Source organism: Vespa velutina, chromosome 5 (assembly GCF_912470025.1).
Source record: "Vespa velutina chromosome 5, iVesVel2.1, whole genome shotgun sequence".
Classification (NCBI taxonomy): domain Eukaryota; kingdom Metazoa; phylum Arthropoda; class Insecta; order Hymenoptera; family Vespidae; genus Vespa; species Vespa velutina.
Window position 1 is genome coordinate 9,186,452 of NC_062192.1, and position 23,774 is coordinate 9,210,225.

Sequence of the window (23,774 nt, forward strand, 5' to 3'; positions counted from 1 at the left end):
ACATTAGTATATATCAGTCTAACATTTTGATCTAGTGTATAAATGTTCTGATAATGAATATTTTTCAGATAACATGTTCCTCTTCTTTTTTTAACTGATTTTAAGACCTAAAAAAAGTTTTGTTCTTTCCTTTACATTTTCGCGCGATGAGGAGATTTAAAAAAATATTCTTAATATATTTCTTCGAGGAAGAGTTTATGTTAAAGAAAAGAAACTCATACAACTAGTACTATTCAACGTAAAAGTGCGATATCAAGCGAGGTCGCATAGTAACCTATATTTCATGCAAATTAAGAAACCGGTGAGCAAGTGTAAACACGCGCCTAGCATAGTCACTTTTATGTAAGGCTATGTATGTATATATGTAGTTGAAATTTGCGTGGTAAAATACTACATCATTTTCTATTAATCACGTATTTTACGTTATCAAATGATCTCAACGATTTTCTATACAATAAATAATATATATGTGTGTGTGTGTGTGTGTTGTTAATAAATATGTTGTAATATAAAGTATAATATTACACATAGATAGTACTGCAATAATACACAAAATATACTAATATTTTTTAATTTATATTATATTACACAGAGATAAAATATTAAATAAAAAAATAAAATTAAATTTCATAATTTAAATATAAATAAATAAAAAAATAGGAATAAAATGAAACTAACACCAAAAGAGGAAATAAATAGGCTAACACATTGAAAAACGACCAATCAGGAATTTGATACAAGGCAATGTAAACCGTGACATTGTAATTATATCATTCTTGAATCCGCGCGCGCGCGTGCGTGCGTACGGGGGGGATGTGATGTAACTTGTCTATACTATCAAGGTCAGTAATGATACCATACACTTAATGTCATTACATACCATAATGTTATTAGAAAAATATAATAAAATCTATTCGAAAAGTATAATACAATATAGTTAACAGCCGACAAAAGATTGTCTTTTATAAATCTATGGAATATATATTATTTTATCTCTATATTATTTTCTTATTTAATTTTTATTTCTATTGTCTCCATCTTACTTATGAAATTGAAACGAACTTATTAGAAACATTCGATTCATTTTTCTATAAAATTATGATACTGTGATTTATTCTTGGAAAAAGTAAAAAGAATAATAATAATTCTTATTCACATACGTTAACATGAGACATGTATATATATATACTCTATAAGCTATCATCTTCAACATTCGCATAAAATATGCATCTCTCCTTTTTTCCTATTTAAATATAACGATAAAGAGAACAAAGTAAATAAAAAATAAATAAATTAAAAAAAAAAAAGAAAGAAAAAAGAAAGAAGGGAAAAGAGAGATGTGGGTAGCACATAGGGAACGCCTAGACAAGAGGACAAAGTCGGGAGGAAAACACGCGTGCTTGCGTGTCAATGGGCGTGTGAGTTCTCCCTCTGTCTTTCTCTTTCTCTCATATTTGCGTGCACGCGGTGAGCCCTTGCCCCCACCCCTTTCGAATATGCGCGCGCTCACCCCGAAACCCCTACATTAATGTTTTCAGTCACAAGCTGGAAAGTTTTGTGATGGCAACCTCGAGCTAACAGTTACCCTGGAAACGCTTTGTTGTGCCACGAGGGACGAAGAGGAAATAAAGAAAGAAAGAGAGAGAGAACCATCCCCATCCTTAAAACCCACCCCCAACTTACGAGAAACTCTGTCCCACGACGACTCACATCAGACTATCCTCTAATACGACTTAACTTGACCTAGCCCAAAACTTATCTCACACATAACACTGTATAATATATAGATATATATTTAGGTAACGTCTCTTTCTTTCTCTCTTTCTCTCTTCCCCCCCCCTCTCTCTCTCTCTTTCTCTGTGTGTGTGTGTGTGTGTGTGTGTGTTGGGAATAGGTGCGCTTACTATTGAATTAGCTAATAAGTAATAGTGAAATTTACAGTATTTTAAATCTACATGAACAACATTGTATTAGGTAATGTATACTAAAAATGATATTACTTTTTGTTCAATTAAATGCTATACTATACTGTATTATAGTACAGTTGAAATTTAGTATATAGAATGTAGAAATTATATACATATATATATATATATATATATGTGTGTGTATAATATATATACATATAATAATATAAAGTAATACATACATATATATATAATAGCTATATTTAAGATTTTTTATTAAAAATTTTAATATGATACTTATTGGTCAACCCGATACTATACTATATTATAATAACGTCGAAATATCTGCACAATTTTATATTTAAATTAATAACATTGTATTGAAAGATTTTTATAGAAAATTTCAACGTTTCTTCTTGATCAACACAATATTACGTATTGTACTATAATATCAACAATCTTTTTTAATTTTATAATTAAATAAACGACACTGTATTTTCAATATTTTTTAATACAAAGTCCGACACTATTATAGTATAGTGTAGTTTTGGATTTCTTAATAAATAAAATTAACATTTTACAAAAATATTAAGACTGCTACTATTTACTATAAATTCCGATATTACTATAGCATATTATAGTATTAGATCGGCTGAAATATAATCTAAATTTGTAACAAAAAGAAATATTAAACTCAATGTTGCTTGTTTACATAATAAAATACTGAAAATACATATTACTTATTAGGTACATTTATCTCGAAATATATTTATGTATGTAAATGTTATTCTATATATAAATAGGTGTGTGTATATGTATGCGTACGCGCGCGCATGTGCGTATGTATAAAGTCCATTAAATCTAATGAACGTTAGAAAACAGGTTAGAGATACAGTACTACGCATATATAATACATAGGCATATGTAAGAACAAGACAAGAAATAGGAATAAAGAGACTAACGCCTATTCTTGTTCTACATTCCAAGCAATTATCTAGACTGTGACTGAATGTTACGTAAAAACGTCGAAGAAATTCAAGAGAGAACAAAAGACGACATAGAAAACGATTCATCAAAACGAGAAGCATTGTTATCGTTGATCGAACGTCTGTAATAACTTGAAAGACATAACCTCAAAATAAGTTTTCAAAAAATAAAATCGAAAATCCGGCTGAATATAAACGTCTGGTCTTCAACGATTTTATGTAACTACTCTTTTCTCTTTATTGTATTTTTTATTTCTTCTTCCCATCATAAGCTATCGTCCATTGCGTCACATGACTAAATTTCTCTTAAAAACAAAAAAAAAAAAGAAAAAAAATTGAGATAACTTGAAAATTGCAAGCTGTATATATTATATATCGTATGCATATATAATGTAACGACCATTGCAACTTCCGTTCATTTCAGTACAGTTCATGGAATAACATAAAATACCACAGAAAGTAGCAGACGCGTTCATTCGCGGACACAAATTTCCACAGTGAAAACTGATCACGTAGAATCGTAACACAGTAATACTCGCGTTCCAAGGGTACATGTTTTGTATTCAAAATACTTGTTTACTCTCCGCCGATTTGTCTACGGGTTGGTCGGACACCCAATAACAGCGCAACACCAACGACCGATAGAAAAGCTTTCCCAGCGAATAAATAAACAGGAAAGAAACATTAGATAGATTCCAAAATAAACTTCTCTTTCCTACTTTTCTTAAATACGATTTACGAACAAATAAAAAAAAAAGAAATTTCGTTTTTATCATAATAGAAAAAAGAAGAAAGTGAAATGTCTACAAAAAATAATTAATAAAAACTAAATCTAATAAAATATTATTCAACGAATAAAAAATCAATTAATATGAATTAATCAAAATATGTTTTAATAAAGAACGATATAATATGGGGTATTAGTAATCCTAACTACGGTCCTGAAAGAAAAAGAGAACCGAATATAAAAATACGAAAAAGAAAGTAACGAATATTTTTCAAGCAAATTCTTTAGATATCTATATCTTGTCGAGTTATTATTATCCGAATACCTCCTACGAAGACTCATGATCGTGTTCGAAAGCATTCCAGCGTAATACCTTACACGTATAGATGTTGTCGATGGTAAGTGAAGAGGATGGCAAACGTTGATCGAACCCACGCCATTATTTATATTTAAACGTATTTACATGTATGTATAGTAATAAATTTGTACTCCATAAAATAAATTAATTAAATTTTGAATGAAAATAAATAAACTAAAAGAAGAGAAAAACGAAAATAGAGAAGAAAAAAGAAAAACCTGAACTCAAAAAATTTATCGAAATTATTTCGAATTCGTTTAAAATGATTTCTTACGAATGAGTGTTTATTGGCAAGTCACGTGACTTGTTACCAAAGAAGCTACATGTATACAGCCGAGAGCTAACCTATGCGAGAGTATAAACGTAAGAAATGCTATAGCGCAGATGGTTGCATGCATTCGCAAAGAGAGTCTCTCTTTCGAGGTCATCGAGATTCTCCGACGTAAGTTTCGTTGGTTACGCTTGAGTTTCTTAAGACTAACCAGTCTAAGAGAAAGGAATAAAAAATAACGATACATTAATTATTTTAATAAAATCTTCAATTATAAAAGAGCATATTTTCTGAAAAATATAACACACACATACATAATGTTAATATCAGCATATTATTATATCAATACATTAGTATATCAACATATTGATATATACACAATATATAATATATTGTTGCTATATGTGCAATGTTGATATCAATCATATTGTTATGTCAACATATTATTAGATACATATATATAATTATGTGTAAATTGATATATGTGTATATATACACATAAATATATACATATATATATATATATATATACACATAAATATATACATATATATATATACACATAAATATATACACATATATATATACATATATATATACACACATGTAATGTTACTATGAGATACGTATAATATATATACATATATAATGTTGATATATCGAACGAAACAAACACTTATTATTCTTACAAAATAATCTAAATTTTCTTCATTCTTGTTACTATGCATGCGTGTTCTATGAACATATAACCTTAAATCTCATTCCATCAAAATTTGTCTATAACAAATCACCAAATATGAAAAAAAGAAAAAAAAAAGAAATCTTAGAAATAAGAAATCTAATAGTACATATAGAAAACAAATTGGATAAAACTAAAAAAAAAACATAATATTACATTCGTTGCGATTGAAACGTTACAATCGAGAATGAGCAGATAATAAAATTGTGATCCATCATGTTATCTTTTGTGATAACGTGGCGGGCATACGCAAGGAGGAGGAACGAGAAATGACTACGACTCCAATGACAAGAAATCCTCGTGAAGTGGCGCTGATCTCACTGTCTTTTTCTAACGTGCGTAATTCTTCCCCCTATGCCCCACCCACCTTTTTTCTAATCCTTGTCCAATAAAATTAAAGCAAAAAAATTTATTTATTAATTAAGAAACTCAAAGCGAAACAATACCTATGAAAGTTGATTATCATGACGACGACGACAACGACAAGGAGGAAAAAGACTCCGCTATTGAGGAATTTTCCGAAAGACTTTATTATGTTCCGATAAACGAACGAAAGAATTCAAACGAATTCCGACGGAAGAAGCCGAAACGAACTACCGGAATTATCGACTTCGGCTGTCGACCTTCATCGTCGTTGTCGTTGTTATCGTATAACACGGTGCGACACCTCCTAGAAAAACAGAACGTACGAACTTATAACCTATAAATTTAAACTCTCTTATTTCTTTCTTTCTTTCTTTCTCTCTCTTCTCTCTCTCTTTCTCTCTCTCTCTCTCTCTCTCTCTCTCTCTCTCTCTCTCTCTCTCTATCTCTATCTCTATTACTTTTATCTTAAATGAAGTATTGTATTCGAAAAACAAGACAAAAAAAATAGAATTAAAAATAAAACAAAAGAGACAAAAAAAGACAATTGAAAAATTGTAACAAGTTTACGTATTCAATCCTACAACATTGCATGAAATTGAAGAACGAAACGATCGTAAGGGCAGGAAAGGAGGCAAAGAGACGACGAACGGACGCGCGCGCGCGCGCGCGCGAGCGTGAGCGTGCCCGCCAGTGGCACAAAACTAACCCCCAAAAAGTCGAGTAACGTCGGCACGCCGTTACTGTACTTGCGACGTAAAAAAACGAACGTGGTATGTGTACGAAGTCGTTCACCGTTTTAATTATTAACTCGACGGAATATGCTGGAAATGATAAAAAAGAAAAAAAGATAGAACGAAAGACAGAAGAAAAAAAAAAAAAGAAAAAAGACGAGAAACGGGCGAGCAGGACGCTTTTTCACTTAACACTTGAAAATTATTTAACGAATAATGTTCAATGTCAATCCTCCACGGCATAATGATTTTTGACTTACCCGTTATAGTGGCACAGCTAGTAAGCGCGCAGGAGACTGCTAAAAACCAAATCAATTCTCCTTCACAACACGAAAACTTCGGTAGGCAATCACGGGGCACAATGGCGAGCCGCCTTGTGCGATGCACCGGACGGAGCTAATGCTACCGCCATCTGCCGGCCTACTAGCTGTACTCAACCGAGTTATGCGATTTGAGGAAATGAACCAATCAACGTCGAGCTTGCCTTTACGCGGGAACTCGTTTAGCGTGGATCATTCGCCATGTTGTCGCTGCTGCACCATCGCTGTCCAACCATGATCGCCATTTTCTTTTATCATCTTTCTTTCACCTTTTAATATTTTTCATAGAAACGTCGATCGTTTTCTTTTAATATTTTTCATAGAAATTAACATCGAACATTATTAACTCGAATGAATCCAACGATATTTTGTTATATTAATTATTCGAAATATTACTTCGCTTCTTTTTTTCTAATTAAAAATTTTATTTAAAAAAAAAAGTATTTCAAAAACAAGAAGTTCTTTTTTTATTTTAAATTGTTCTTCTGCAATGCAAGATGATAAAAACAAGATGAATATTACAAAAGACATGCAATCAAATGGAAAAAAATTACAAACCATTTTTAGTAAAAAATACGAAGAAATCGAAATGAAAATTTTTTATGTTAATCAATCGAGAGAAAGGACTTTGCTTGAAATAGAAGAAATGAAAATAAGAAACGAGATGCTCCAGGATCGATTAAGAAATATTCACGATAATTATTTGTCCTGCGTAATATTTAATAATCAACACATATACGAAGAAATTCGCGGGAAATTTGAAAAGTTAACGATCGAACAAGATAATTTAAAGGAAAGTTTGATCGAATGTAAACGGTCAAAGGAAGAAAATGACAAAAAGATTAAAGAATTATCTATAACAATAGAGATAGAAAAGGTAATTAATATACAATTCCCTTTTTTAAGATTAATTATAATCATCATAATCATTTTATGTTCTTGCGTAAATACACTTTATAAACGACGTGTTACAATTAATTTAATAATATTATATCGTAGAAAAGAAATGTAGCTTTACTTCGTAAATTAGAAAGAGCATCGAAAATGAAAAATATCTCGCAAGAGTTACGAGATAAAATTAACCTTATCCTAACCAACAAGTTTTCAAATGAGATCTAACAAAATTGACGAATTAAGTAACGTGTCTTACATATGAGTATCTTACATACATGAATATAAAATCATTTTCTTTTACTATGGTATAAAAATGGCCAATTTACTATGACAACAAAAATGGTCGATTTAGTATGGCAATAAAAATGGTAAATTTAATATAACATAAAAATTGATTATAACACATAGTTTATAAATCAGTATAACCATAAATAAATAAAGAAAATATTTAAATAAAACTTCAAATATTTCCACCAATCCTTTTTCAACATATTTCGGATTCTTCCGTTTATCATCATACTATAAACGGTCTTTTTTCTTGATCATTCCAGAAATAGAAACTCTACCTCTTTGTCTTCATATGTCCTTTCTCACAATTCAAGTGGAATCCTTTTATCTTGTATTCGTAAACAAAACACTGAGAGAATCTCAATCTTTTTCTAAAACTTGGAGTAAATGTTGCAACTGCTCAACTTGATCTTCCAAATGTTCTTGAATCATAGGACCACGGTGTAAAATCTTCGCTATTCTGCTATTAATAGTATATACTTTAGCTCTATCATTAGTCAGTTTCTTCATTAACATAGCATTTTCATTCTCTATTTCAGTCAACCATTTCTCTAGTTTTTCACATTCTACCTTAATCTTTTCTGAGTCTAAAGATCTCAGATGTATTTTAACATCTCCAGGTGGTCTCCTATATATATACATGTATACAATATAATATAATAAATATTACTACAGTAATAAACTATTTATGAAATAAACTAGAAATTTTTAATATACCAAACAGTTTCATTATTAACTGTATTCCCTGCTTCTTCTGACAATTTGGAAAGTTTTGTCAATCCAGCTTCCAACGAACCCTCTTGATATATTTCCTTCAATTGATCGTTCATTTTCTCCAACAATTCATCGATCATAGCTTTGTACAATTTGCGCCCAAGCGAAGAAGATGGCTGTTTCTTAACGATAGTCAGTAATTCGAGAAATTCTTCCTTACTGAAACAATGAACAAAATTGTTTTGCTCTCTTTGAATTTTTCCTATTTTATATAATTATATATAGAATAAAATAATCTTTATTCGTAAGTTATAAGTAATATTAAATTATAATATACATTCCTATCTCTCGTATATAAATGTATATATTACATGTATAAAGAGAAGAAATACAGTATTAATATTAACAATATATGTAGACATAACCTTACCTAAGACTTTCAAATTTGTCAGCATTCTTTTCATACGTTACTTATATTAGATACATGTATATACGGTCATATATTATATGTAAATGTGTAAACTTTATGCAACATACACTCACGCATATAGACAATGTTTTTCAAACAGATCGTTATTCCAAATCAATTAAATTATTTTCTTATATATATTTAATTGATAAAGGATTTACATGAAGTCAGGTAACACTTTAAATAATTTAAATGGTAAAAGTGTTATTGGACTTTATGTGAATTCTATAAAAATGGAAATGTATCCACATAAATTGTATCATAACGATCAAATTTTTTTTCTTTTTAATCTAACTCGAAACAAACTTTCTTAAATTACCCACTACTAGTGCTTTCAATTCCAAGAAGCAACACTGATATATATCGGATCCTTCTATCAGATTACGACAGCAGACAAACAATACTAACCCATTATGTAATCATTGGAATTTCTAAAAAGATTAAATCTGAGAATTATTTTATCATGAAATCAGCCTGTAAAGTAAACTTATCTATGATATAAAAATATCCAATGATAATAAAAGTTGATACAAATGAAACTATTAATTAAGTCAAAAATGAAGATAATTATCGAGTCTTTTTAATTATCTAATTTCTAATCAAACTCTTAAGAATGATCTTATCATAAAAATGCGAATCTATAAAGTAAACTGTTGTAAGGATGTACTTATTGATAATAAATTGATATTAATGCCGTTATTAATTAGATCAAAAATGATAATAATTGTGATTAAATCTAATCTTCTAATTTCTAAAACTATACTTTTTAAGAACAATTTTATTACGAAAGTTAATCGAAAATGTAAACTCATAATATATGGTAAAAACATTCATTAATAATAAATCGATACATATAAATGAGATTGTGAATTAAAATCATTTAATTGTAAGTCAATAAAATAAGGAAATAAAAATTAAGATAATTATTGAGTATAATTATCTAAAAAATGATTCATATATACATATACACATATAAATTTTATTTTTATATATATATATATAAAAATAAAATATATAAATATAATATACATAAAGAAATATATAAAACGTAAATAAAATTAAAAATAACAATTTCAATTTTACGAAATCTTACCAATTCTAATAAATAAAAGAAACAATTTCTCCAACGTCGTTATAGTATGCTCCGATCAGGCCGGGACTGGTGCAATTTGATATCAATGCTACATATTTGCATTAGTCCAGACCTAATCGAGCACACTAATCATTTTTTTCCAACTTTCAATTTTAATAATGATGATGATGAAGATCCTTTTTTCACAGTACATGTACGATAACAAATGACTAGGAATTTAATTTTATAACTTGAAAACATTGTATAAGAAAAAATAGAACAAGAAATTGTCTTCGTTCCACGATCTCGATCAATCGACAACCGGCACGATATTCACAATGCGAGGGTCGCTCCAACAACTGCGGCTTCCGTTGACGATATCTCTCTCTTTCTCTCTCACTCTCTCTCTTTCTCTTCCTTTCGTAGTAGTGTAGTAATACTACATATACACGCTTAGGGTCCTTTGTTTCCTCGAACGTTTCATGGAATTCCTCGAAGGTCAACCGGTATGCCAGTTTGCTGAGTTTCTCGGAAGAGGAAATAGAAGGAGAACGATTAGTAAAGAAGAAGTTTAAGAGAAGGAGATGAGAGAATAGAATCTCTTTAACGTTGTGATTCTTAGAATAAGAAATGTAGAGAAAGAGAGGGAGAGAGAGAGAAAGAGAGAGAGAGAGAGAGAGAGAGAAAGAGAGAGAGAGAGAGAGAGAGAGAGAACGTATAATCTTTCGATGGTGACCAAAGAACTCGATGGCCACGTCAGAGAACGAAAGAACGAACGAACGACGAATTAACATGCGAGTTGTGAAGGCCAATGACATCGAGTGACACCATCGTTCCAGCGACCTCAACATTTTCTTCCCCTCCATCCGATATTCTCTTGCTTAAGATTCATATCGTTTGTAAGTAGGTAGATATAACGTACTTTCGGATAAGTATACGACATTGTGAAAGAGATTAATTATTTCGTCAGAATTTTTGTTTCACGTTAAAGTAAATATAACGAGGATCTATACATTTCCTATTTTGAATGATGTGATTTTGTCAAATTTTTCTTTTGTTTTATTATTTCTAAAAAAAATACACGAAAATTATACGATTTTTACAGTTTTTACATTTTGGATTTCGCGCTTTACGAATTCAATATTTTCACGATTATCACATTGTGAATTTCTTGTTTTATAAATATAACATTGTTACGATTCTCACGTTTTAAATGTATAAATATATATTTAAGATTTTCACATTTTGAATTTCGCGCCTTAAATTCAACATTCATACAATTCTTACATTACCAATTTCGCTTCTTACAAATTTATAATCTTATTTTTCTAACGGTCTACTTATCGTTATGAATATTTTTCGAAAATCGTGAAATATGTTTCTTTAATAACATTTTTCTCTTTAATTTATCATTAAGATTATTCTCTTTAATTTCTCAGAAAATACTGTTTACAAATGATTCGATGAAACGACCAACGTATACACTCATGATCGAATAATGTCAATGCAAAACTGTGACCGCTTTTTTTCGATCCTTTCACTTGAGAATCCAACGCGGAAACATGGTTGTAATCGACCATCATTTTGCTGAGGTTATGATTCACTTGATACGTAATACTAAAGCGAGAGTTAATAAACTTTGTCGAAGTATCTTGCGAGTTGATTAATTTTATGTTGATTACAAGGAGAAAGAATTAATCACTATATTGTAATTAAATTTATATGAGTGAATGCATTGCCATTAAAAAAAGATTAAAGAATAAAATACTTCAGATTATAAGAAAACCACGCATAGTATTCGATATGATATGTTCCGATACAGATTACTTCTTCCTGGAAGCAATCATGAAGCAAGCAACTTCCGGTCATACTTATATAGATATAATTATAAACCCTGAGAGAGAGAGAGAGAGAGAGAGAATATCTCTGAATCCTTTCAGAAATTATTTTCAATATCATTACTTAATATATGTAACATTTTCATAAATATTATCTATCTTTGAGTACATAATAACTCAGATTATTTAATTAACATTACAATGAATACAAAGATAAAATTATGTACTTTTCTACGTACGTAAGTTCTTTTTTTCTAGTAACTTTATACAATTTTCTACTTATATCTATCTCATAATAATCCACGTAATGTAAAACAAACTTTTATCTTCAACTAAAAACTATAGAAGTTATACAATAAAGGGGTCATGTAATAACACAGAGCATAGAATAATTGTTTGTCTTTATATAAGAATAGATTCTAATTTAAAATTCACTTCTATTCAACTATGCTGTCGTCACTGATGAATCATCTTTGTTATAACAACTGTGATTTGCATTCTAGATATATACTTGACAAAGCGAACATTTTCTTGTGAATTCATAAAGGCTATTATGGGTAACATTTCAATAGAAACAAAGCAGACATCATGGTAATAATTAAATAAGTTAGTCAAGAGTAGTTCAAGTATTAATTTGTTTTACTATTTTCCTTGAAATGAAAAAAAGTGTCAAAGTTTGAATAAAGTTTGTAAGAAACTTTTAAAAATTACATATATCTAACTTATAGACTTATATATTTATAACTCACCAAACAGATTCAGAGATGTTTTCAAAACTCTTTGTTATAGCAAGTCGAAAAAGAAGCGCATTGTTTGCCTGAGGCATTTCGTTTTTCTCACTCAAAACTTCTTCCTCTTGCGACATATTTAACTCTTTCTAATCTATAAAATTCCTTTCTCGATTTTCACTTCGCCGTACCAAATGAACGCTTAAAGACTCTTTCTTTTAATATCGAAGATTCGATGTTGTATTCCTGCTTCTCTCGAATATATGTGAATTCCTCGAAAACATGGAGATACGTCACAACGAGCCGCGATGAAACAAACCAGATCATCATCGATACCGTTGACTATTATACGAATGAAACTTTTTAAATATTGCAAGCGAAATAGTCAAGATGGCACTGCTGTCAAGAAGTGATCATTATGCGATCTATCTTATCGATCATAATGTTTCAAATGTTTCTTCATGAATGTAAGCTTGGTGGCGTTCTATATTTAAAAATGATTAGATTTAAGATATATGTTTTATTGTATTTGGGAAATAAAGATAGTTTTTTAATGAAAATAAGAAAAATTGTAATACCTAAGCATAAAATTTTTCATAAAAGTAAATAAATTTTCGTAGAGATTAGAGTTACACAAATATAAGCAAGTAAATTTAGATTATAATATTATATAAATTTACAAGTATACACAAAGGATATGCCACGCAACTGGAACATGCTATATCTCCTAAATAATTGAAAATAGAAAAAAAAATGTTATATGAAAATTAAATGGTGAATAATATGCAAATAAATTTATGCATTTCTGTGCATCGGTGCATCAGAAAAATGTAACTGCACTTTTTTTATGCTCTACTTAAAAGTATTAATATATTTATGCCCTAAACTTATACGTTAGAAAGTTATCGTAACTAATTTTTTCTGTATTATTTAGGTCTGTCGTCATGTGTTAATGAACGATTAATACCACAAGTAATGAATACTTACTAATAAAAAACATAATTTTACATTCATATTAGTGATTAATATTAATGGCTGGTTCATGATTACCGAAAAAATTCAGAGAACTTTTAGTTATGATAACTTCCTAACGTATAAGTTTAGGGCATGAGTATGATAATACTTTTATGTAGAGCATAAAAAACTGCATCAACTGCTTTAGTCAAAGATATAGGTTTCCATTAAAAAAAAGTGCAGTTGCATTTTTCTGATGCACCGATGGATAAAAGTGCATAAAATTATTTGCATATTATGCATCGTGTGATATCATTTAATTTTGATTTATAAAATTTTTTCTATTTTTAACCGTTTAGGAGATACAGACTGTTTCAGTTACGTGAAACATCCTGTATATATAATATATAAAGCGTATGTATGTGTGTGTATATTTATTAATATATCATATGTTTTCATAGCAATGCTAATATTTATACTAACTAATACTAATTATTGTATTATACTAATACTATTTTAATAATATATTACTAAAATATATAACTATATATATATATAGTATACTATTTATATATATATATATATATATATATATAGAATGTAAACAATATATAATTAAACATACAATTATTAAACATTTGTTCTTTTAGTCTTTTTTTATCTTTGTACACTCGATCTATCAATCATGTTACAATGGCTGAGGTTCATAGATAGCTATCGTGATCTACATTTTTCGTTTCATATTCTCAGTAAAATTTCTCGCTGGTAATGACGATTATGTATTCAACAGGTTACGTGTGCTTAGACAATCACGTTAGATCAAAGCCATTGATGCTATGCTACATCTGCATCCTCCGACGGAATGTCGAAGAAAGTGACTTCGTGGAAATTTAATGGTTGATGATCCCCGATCGATCTTTCACAAGACAAACTCGTTACTGAAAGTATAGTGAGTTACATTAGCGATCTTACATAATTGTACGTATCATTTTTACGAAAATTTATTTATCTTGAAATATATAGTATCAGTCGATTTTGTTATTTTATGATACATGTAATGTTAAACGTATAACAAAAGTCGGACGAAACTTAAAAGAAAAAAAATGAAAAAAAAATAAAAGAAAAAAAATTGGATGGCATAAAAAGATTTTTAAGACAAATGATCCACATGAGCTTAGAAAAATACTAGACCAAAAGTTCCTAAGTAATTTTAAAAATCGATTACTATTTTTCGAGACTTTAGATTAATTTTTTTTTCAAATTGTAAAAATACAAGTTTAACTTTTATAACTATAAGTCTAACTATAAAGCTAAAAGTCTCTTTTAGAGAAAAGTAATTAATCTTAAGAAAAAAAGTAATTGATCTTTAAAATCATCTAAAAACTTTTGCATCTTGTTATAAAAAAAAGCAAAAAAGAAGAAAGTAATTTTCAATACAAATTACAGGGAGACAAGAAAAATACAAAAATGTGTTCGATTGCTATAGTTCCATGTCAAACACTAGAAACTTTTCACTCCACCGTTCGTAAATTAGACTTGTCTTCTCACATCATAAATACATATTCATGTATGTATGTGTAAAGTAGGAATGGTATCCGGTAGGTATATACATAGTTCGATGAAATATCTCGGTGAACACATTGAATATGAGAGCTATTCAAAATGATGTTGTAATTCCTTTGGTACCAGCAGATACATTTGGTAACCGGACGTAAAGAATCAAATCCATACGTAAGATTAGATACATAAAGAAGAAAGAAGAAGAGGAAAGAAAAAGAAAGAGAAGAGCATATAAGCGGAACAAGTATAGATACATATCCATATATCTATCTTATCATATCTACATTTAAAATGACTATATGTCATTTGGTGGATAAACAACGTTCGCCGGATATCAATCGAGCCGTTCAGCATTGCCAAAACAGATCTACATACGAAAATCATTTAAGTCTAAAGTAAATATTTGGATAGATGCGACCGGAATCAGTAACATTTGATAGCGAAGAGATATACCAATACCAATCGCATCTTGGTACATTCTCTTTCTTTCTCTTTCTTTCTGCTTCTTAATTCTCTTTCTCACCGGATTTTCCCCCCTTCACTCTTATGGTACACATCCAAGGCGAACCGGGTACATATCAGCATCGTATGTTCACTCTCAAATTGGATCATCCTTTGAAAGGGACGCATTCGTGTCGAGATCGACTGCACCCCTAAATCAAAGGTCATACTGATCCAATTCAACTAATAAGAGATGAAGGATTGAATAAAAAAAAAAAGAAATAAGAATAAAAAGTAACGATAGGATCGGTAACAACCGTTCTCTCTTACTCTTACTAATCATCAACATCGGGCGAGAGATGTTCCAACGCCATTTTGAAATTATGTAATTCCTGCGGCCTGAACTATATTTTTTTTCTCTATCACACGGAACGCGCGCGCGAAAAGGCTTCGGGGCTACTGATGAGCACCCATTCACTTCATCGCTTCTTTTCTATCTTAATGCTTCTTTTTACCGAGATATTACTTTTCAAGAGTCAAATCCCATACGAGACCTTATGTGCCACGAACTTTAGTATTATACTTTCATGATCTTTCGATATTTTAATGAATTAAGTTTGATCTTTTTTGTAGATGTTAGAATCGTTATTATAATTGTATCTCTTTCTTTTTTTTTCTATTTTTTGAGACTTGAACTTGAAATGGATGAGTACAAATACCTCTTACGAATAATTTATATTTATAATCCTTTTAAGCATGTATAAACGCGAGAAAATCTTTGTTGCAGATTTTGAATGAATAATCAAGAATAAAATGAATTTAATTCAGATAGACAAATTTGTGCGACTTATTATACAAGATCGAACAAAACTTCCGATGCTCGTAGTTTTAGTGAATCTGAAAAAGAAAATTAGTTTAAAAAAGGATCCTCGAAAGAGGATAATTAATCTTTAGTATCACCTAAGAACTTTTGTTCCAGTCCACATTTGATTTAAGATAGAGACAATATTTCACAAAATATAATTTTATTTTATAATTCGTATTTTACAACTTGTGATAAAAAAATTTATTCAATTCGTTGCATTGTCCTAATCGATTAGCAACAATTCCTTCTCTTTTATTTTTTATAATATATTTCCATGGTCTCTCATCTTGTACTCTCATACAGCATGTAATCCTTGTTGTCGGAGAATAGTTGCGTCAATACCAAAGCGTAAGAAATCATCCAGACCGCAGCTTTTTTCTTCTCTCTTTTTCTCTTTCTCTGTCTCGACCTCAGGCTGTCTGTTCGCGCTCTTTCGAAACGATTTGACTCAAGCGAGAGCAAGAACACAGGCGAAAAAAAGGGTTACCGAGTGGCAGGTTACAAGAGTCGGCATTGAGTTCAATCTGAATTTCGCAAGAAGAAGAGGAAAGAGAAGAAAAAAAATACAATAAAATTTAATTGACGCGTCGATCGATAAGTCGATCAAATTAAAAATTGAAAAAAATTCGCCATTATTTCTTCATTTTCGAGCGCCATCTTTTAACTTCGTCGTCGTCGTTAACAGTTGCCATTACAGTTCCTCGTTCGATCGATCTTTATCATTAAAAATTATTCCTTTTTTGGTTAGAAGCATGACCCATCTTATTTTCTATCACGATATTTGATTCTCGCATAAGAAGAAGAGAAGAAGTAGTTCAAAGAATTCCCGGCGAGCGAGAACCTAACCTCTGGCATAACACGAGCAGCAAGATAGATGAATGCGAGGATAGGAGCGCGCCAAAAGGGCTGGGTCTTCTCAAAGAATATATATCTGTGCTAGGTGACTCGATGATCCTTTTAGAAAGCAGCTCACTTGCTTTGTGAACCCCGTCTGAAGAGCTAGAATACTATATACCTACATACACATTGTTTCAAACGATCTTCTAGCATCCTATTATTGAGAACGAGACTCACGAGTGGCCCGATTTTTAATCAAGTCGTACCCGGTTTATTCAAATATCTCTTGATTCTTCCTTTCTAGATGTATATTGAAAGATACGTATGTATTTCTGTGTATGTATGTATATATGTATTTATATAGATTGTAGGAAATCATCTTTCTATTTAATCCTCTTTGAACCTCTTTGATCCTCTTTAACTTTGATTACTCAAATCAACGATCTTTCTGATGATTTCATTTCTTTCTGTGGTTGATTCAAATAGTTTCTTTTATAATAAATCTTAGACTTATTAAAAAGTCTTGTTATCTTAATAGTTAATTATTTATATAAAGATTTGTACAATTGACGACATTTGATGCGATTTAATTTGTTTATATCTAAGACATTTGAATTTTTTATATTTATTGTTATTATATGAATAACAAATATTTGATCTACACCGCAAAGTTTTGTTGCAGTTTAGTTTTTAATTTTTTATATGTATAAGAACTAAGATGAATTTATAAAAGTTTCTACAAAGACAGAAATTATGAACATTGTTAATTTAAAGTAATCATAAACGGTATAAAAATTTTATTTTTATTTCAAAAATGGCCAGAATTTTTGTCTAATTCTGTTTTAATATTATATTCTGCTATGTGTACCTAAATATTTTAAAATACTTTTATCAATATTTATGATTAAAATATACTGAAATTAAAACATAAAATTATTTAAAAACATAAATTTCAGATTTATAAGCTTAGAAAATCCTAACTTCTAAACTGGATTTAAAAATGGCGATAATCATTACTATATTCCAAAAAAAAAGAAGTAAGAAAAAATTCTTTTTCCAAAATTTTAATTTGCTATATTCCAAAATTTATATTTGCTCTATAAATAAAAAAAGGAGATAAAAAAGATCAAGAAAGTAAATCCTCAAACAAAAAAAACCATAAATATGCGCATAATTTCTGTATACGTATATATATGTAGCATAAAGACCAAGAATCGAAAATTTCACTTTAGGATTACGATCGAGTAGAAATCTCGAAGGTAAAATGCAGACCAGTTACTAGCTGTTATATCATCGAGCGCGTTGCTTTCAATTGCTGTCTAAAGATGATCCTGTCAGGTGAAGTGACTGATTCTCAGTCACGTCATATAATTATCTATGTATATATATATTATCAATCATGATATATGCATATGTAAAATAAAAAAAATATATAAATATATACAAATTTTTAAATAAAAATACAATAAAATATACATATATACATACATACATACATATATATATATATACGCGTGTGTGTATATGAGATAATAATATAAATATAAAATAAAAAAAAAATATATACGTGATAATATATTTATGTAGTATTAAGATATTTAAATACACAAACACGTGTATATGTATATACGTGTATAGTGGAAGTCTAAAATAAAATGTAAATTAAACAAATTAGTATAAAAAAATTCAGTAAAAACAAAAAGAAACATTTTACCATTTTTTTTTAATCAAACGATCTCTTATATATCAATGAAATGTTGAATAACATATCATCATATCACAATAAAAAATTTTTTTTAACAAACAAATATATATCATAATAGATCTAAACTAAATAAAAAAATGAATAATTTACCCGTATATCAAACAAAGTATATAAAGTCAAGGTTTTATTTTTCCTCTTTGTCCCGCCATCTTAATACCGATCTACCATACACAACTTCCGTGAGAAATAATAACGAGGCAATGAAATGATGATTGCTCAATGAGAAAGAAGAAACGATTTTTCATTTCCCTAGAGTTGAACCTCGGAGATACTTCGATAAAATATGAAATTCTTGTAAGAAAATCTGTGAGGCCCGAATAGCTATGACGTTGACGATGATCTAGCAGCGCGTTAAAATCGTCGACGGACCAAATAAGGAAAGATGGTGTTGTACCAATAAGAGTAAAAGAATCATCATCAGCAGTAACAAAAGAAGAAGAAGAAGTCAAAGTAGAAGAGATGTATTCGTTCCTTTTACACATTTACAAAGAGAAAGATTTCTAAGAGTAAGTTTAATGAGCTAAAGACGGAATAGGTTTGATCTAAAGACAGAAAGTCGATTATTGGAGGAAAGAAGCAATTGAGAATAGCGTGGGTACCGTGACTTGAGAGATCAGAGGAAGAAAAAAGAGAAAAAAGAAAATAAAAGAAAAAGAGAGAGAGAGAGAGAAAGAGAGCAAGAGAAAGATAGATAGAAAGAGACAGAAAGATAGAGAGGTTTGATCATTAAAAGAAGAAGAAGAAGAAGAAGAGAATTTACGTCCCGATCAGTAATATACTAGACGATTTGGAGCGCGTTCTCTTCTAATACGTAGACGACGCATTACACGCACCATCTTTCTCTTTTTCTCTTTCCCTCACCCTTCTCTCTTTCTCTTTCTCTCTCTCTTTCTAGAAACAGAAAGATGTGCAACGCATCTCTTACGTAATAAGCAAGATATCTCAACAGAGAGTCGGTTGCAGGAATCGACGTGCGTTGGTTGCTTGCTTGCTTGCTCTCTATAAGCCGCGGATAGGATGATGATGATGCGACCCCAGTCGTAATATCCAACGAAGAAAGACCGATATAATTACAAGGAGGTGCACGACTGTATAATATGAGTAAAATGTCTCTCGTACTTCTTCGACACCGCATCGTGATCCTTTCTTCTTTCTTAGCTGCTACTACTATATTTTTTTCGTTTTCCATTTTTTTACGTGGTTGTCGTCTCTCTCTCTCTCTCTCTCTCTCACTCTCTCTTTCTCTATAATGGTATAGAGTCAGTCAGTTACATTTATACCGGGTTAATTGATGCATTCTCATAACGATCGTTCGACCTTCAGATTCGTCGAGAGATGCCCGCCGATCTGTATCATCCGACTTGCGCAACTACCCTCTCATCTATTTCTCTCTCTCTTTCTTTTACACATAGAGACGTTCATTTTCTCCTACTCTGTCTTTTTCCGTTCACCGAAGACATATTCATCTTCTATCTCTCTCTTACTGGAGAACGCACACGAGGATTCCTGTTGGCGAACTTCATCAGGGTGTTCTTCTTCTTGTTCATCAGGCCATAGTCATAAGCCCTCCTCTTCGATCTGGTGGGAGGAAGACGATCCATCCTTGGTGGAGTATATAAGAACGCTTGATTCGACCTGAATCTGTACAGAGCAATTATCGCCATCGTTTCGCGATACATCATCTCTCGTCATCTAGTGTTCGAAAACGTTGCTCCTGCAGGACTCAACTTCGCGAGGAACCTAAGGGATTAACAAGGATCCAGCTGGCAGCGACATGAGACCGGTAGGGATATACTCTCCTCATCATCATCATCATCATCGTCATCGTCGTCGTCGTCGTTGTTGTTGCTGTTTTTTTTTTTAAATTTCTTTCTAGTGTTTTGTCTCGCGAGATCAGTGTCATTATTCGCTACACTTTTTTTCTGTCTTCATATATTATTCTCTATCTTTGATTTTGTTTTTCATCAATTGAAACTTGGAAGTGATCTTAAGAATCGTTTGGTGTATCTTGAATCAAAATTTCTATCTGAGTGACGAACTTTATTCAATAATATCGGCCATTAAAAGATTCTATCTTGTTTTTTATATAGATCAGACTTTTCTATAAATTCTAAATAACAATGTTAATAATTTATAAATTATTTGAAGACAAATTTTTTATTGCAAAATATTTATAAATTATTTATGAATTATTTGGAGATAAAATTTTTATTATAGTATGAAAATATTAAAATTTTTCTATTTAATAATGAATCTAATATTATATATATATTTTTTTAAATATAAAAATAAATTTGTAGAGATGTGAGAAAACTTGGCTTTTCAGCAGCTCGTCGTGACGTTGCTTGCCTTAGCAAGTGTGTGTTACGCAGCACGTTTGGAGAACACGTATCTTCCGCCCGGTAGCGCAGGAACTGCAGGTGGAGCAGGATTTATCAAGGCGCCAAACAGGGGCGGTGGTAGTCCTGGTAGTCCTGGTAGACCAGGTAGTTTTACTGGCAGAGGTGATGGTAGTTACCAACTTGGAAGTAAGTTATTTTAAAACTATCCTAATTTTCTACTACAAATAATAAAAACTGAAAGTATTATGTACAAAATATTTCAAAAGTTTAATACTAAGATATAAATATATCTCAATTTTTTTTCCAAAAAAAATATTTGAAATGCTCGATTTATAGACCAAGTTCGAAATTTAAATTTTTAAATAAAGATTTGTAAAAGATCTAATAGATATTTTTTGATACCTAAGTTTGAAATATTTTAAAAAAGATAAAATTTTTAAGTTAAAATTTAATTTATTTTTTTCTTGCAAAATATTTAACAAATTCAAAACTTAGGTACAAACATATCTCAATTGTTAATAAAAAATCTGTAAAATTCAGATTTTTAAATAAATATTGAAAAGAAAAAATAATCTAATAGATATTTATATCTAAAATCAAAGGATTTCAAAAAATTTACATAAAATTTAAAGACATAGGGAATCATTTCTGATCTTCTTGCAAAACACAAAATATCTAATATTTTAGGTAGTAGTGGAGTTAGACCAGGTGATGGAGTCAGACCAGGAGGTGGAGCAGATATACCGATCATTTCGTTCAATAACGAAAACAGCGGAGATGGCAATTATCAGTTCAGTTATGAAACAGGAAATGGTATTAGTGCGCAGGAAACGGGTCAGTTGCAAGGTAAGCTATCGTCCAAATACGCATAGATACATACACATACATATACATTCTTCATTTCTCAATTTCAATCCTTGTCTTTCCTTTCCTCGTACTGTTGTTTTTAAAGTGTTGCGTTATATCTTTGACATTGGCCTCGAACATCATTGTTTCGTTTCGATTAGTAAATAACCGTGAACGGTGAAAGATAGTCTTGGAAAATGATGAATATACTAGATAACATATCCTCTAGAAGAGAGTCAGGATATACATAATGATATAGATGACTATGAAAATGATTTGAAGATGATCAAAACTGACATTTTTATAGTAAACTTAATCATTGAAAAATCCTATTAATTCAAATATTTAAGTTTTTGAAATCATTCCTAATCATTATTATAAGGGTCTATTTAACATGAGCAAATTAAAACATATCTGACTCTATCAAATTGTATAATTACCAGCAATTATGACATTATTCAATTCTTTTTCATTTTTAGGAGAATCTGAAGCAGTAAGTGGCTCGTTTTCTTACACTGGGCCTGATGGTGTCCAATATTCGATCACTTACACTGCCGACGAAGAAGGCTTCCATCCACAGGGTGCCCATCTTCCAACACCTCCTCCTATTCCACCGGAAATTCAGCGAGGTGTTGAACTTTCACTTGCAGCTGAAGCAAGAGGAGAAAATCAGGATGGTGGTGGCTACGGTGGTATGTTTACTTTCTTTTATATATTAGGGGGACTGGAAAGTAATGTCGTTTCTGCGCATGTCGATATTTGATTGTGATTAAAAATAAAAATTTTTTAAAAATTTATTCGTTTGAATTTAATTTAAGAAAGCGACATTACTTTCCGGCCCACCTAATATAATTTATTTATTTTACATATATATATGCTTTATCTTTAATATTTTAAATAAATTTTATTTTATTTTAATTAAAAAAATATACTCTAATATACTAAATATACTCTTTATAGTATACTATAATAAATATATATAAGTTATAAACTCTATTATGGTTTTTGAATATAGATACAATACTTAAATAATTTATTCTCAACGAAACATATGATTTACTTACTTTAAAATACTACGTTTTTAAAGACGATAGATATTTTCAAAAATACTTACAAAATTTGTATTTCAATAGATGGAAATCATGGAGGAAGAGGAGGTGGTAATCGTGGTGGTTCTTATCAAGGTCCGAATTCTTATCAAACAAGCTCAGGTGTTGGTACTGGTGGGTATCAATACTGAACATCACGTTCGTAAAAATACGACGATAACGACGAAATGATGTCCGCTAATATACTCGTTTTATTGCAACGATTGCATTCTTAAGCGGATCTATGTATATAAAATTTATCGTTCATGGTAGTAGACATACAATCCTTAATTTTTTTTTCTATTTTTTTTATTTATACAGAATCTCTATTTTTCTATAACATTCTTAGTATTATACAATTGCTTTGTTCGAAAACCATAGTGAATCAGATACACTATATAATTTGCATTTCTTTATTTTTTTTTACGAATTCGTGAACTTTACTATAATAATCGTAAACTGTTTTATAAAGATACACACACACACACATACACACACACATATCTTAATGTTATAATTTCTGGAATCATTACAGCTACATCTATATTATTGATAAATCATTACTGTAAAACACTATATCATACTGGTATATATCATTCTGGTATATAAGATTTTTGATCAAATGTTAATGAATCTTTGTTTAAGATTAAACAAATATATATATATAT

At 30.1% G+C, this 23,774-nt stretch overlaps 3 protein-coding genes and 1 long non-coding RNA gene across 10 annotated transcripts in view; 1 reads left to right on the plus strand and 3 right to left on the minus strand.

Moving 5' to 3' along the window:
* LOC124949192 (heterogeneous nuclear ribonucleoprotein K) overlaps positions 1–6,495 on the minus strand; it is a 141,703-nt gene extending 135,208 nt beyond the window's left edge. The window contains exon 1 of one of the 2 annotated variants that reach the window (XM_047493883.1): positions 6,346–6,495. The gene's annotated coding sequence lies outside the window, so the exon portion shown is untranslated. The remainder of the gene's footprint in view (positions 1–6,345) is intronic. The other variant, XM_047493884.1, reaches the window with a different exon arrangement.
* A 1,390-nt stretch (positions 6,496–7,885) lies between these two features.
* On the minus strand, positions 7,886–12,766 carry LOC124949196. The gene is made up of 3 exons (XM_047493893.1): positions 12,430–12,766; positions 8,305–8,520; positions 7,886–8,215 (listed from the first exon to the last, which is right to left on the minus strand). Exons 1-3 carry the CDS (start codon positions 12,543–12,545, stop codon positions 7,948–7,950), a joined length of 600 nt encoding a protein of 199 aa, XP_047349849.1. The 5' UTR covers positions 12,546–12,766; the 3' UTR covers positions 7,886–7,947.
* Positions 10,352–23,769, plus strand: LOC124949195 (pupal cuticle protein 20-like). 5 transcript variants are annotated; one of them, XM_047493889.1, is made up of 6 exons: positions 10,352–10,741; positions 20,381–20,613; positions 21,157–21,358; positions 21,860–22,018; positions 22,498–22,710; positions 23,152–23,769. In XM_047493889.1, exons 2-6 carry the CDS (start codon positions 20,605–20,607, stop codon positions 23,256–23,258), a joined length of 690 nt encoding a protein of 229 aa, XP_047349845.1. In that variant the 5' UTR covers positions 10,352–10,741; positions 20,381–20,604; the 3' UTR covers positions 23,259–23,769. The 5 variants fall into 5 exon arrangements, with proteins under 5 accessions (XP_047349845.1, XP_047349846.1, XP_047349843.1 ...); XM_047493890.1 differs by lacking the exon at positions 10,352–10,741 and adding an exon at positions 19,793–19,910; XM_047493887.1 differs by lacking the exon at positions 10,352–10,741 and adding an exon at positions 19,798–19,910 and having other exon boundaries at positions 20,243–20,613.
* On the minus strand, positions 21,138–22,770 carry LOC124949200. 2 transcript variants are annotated; one of them, XR_007100988.1, is made up of 3 exons: positions 22,533–22,770; positions 22,053–22,243; positions 21,138–21,325 (listed from the first exon to the last, which is right to left on the minus strand). It is a non-coding gene; the product is annotated as an uncharacterized LOC124949200 (long non-coding RNA). The 2 variants fall into 2 exon arrangements; XR_007100987.1 differs by having other exon boundaries at positions 22,053–22,207; positions 22,459–22,770.
* Positions 23,770–23,774: the final 5 nt, after the last annotated feature.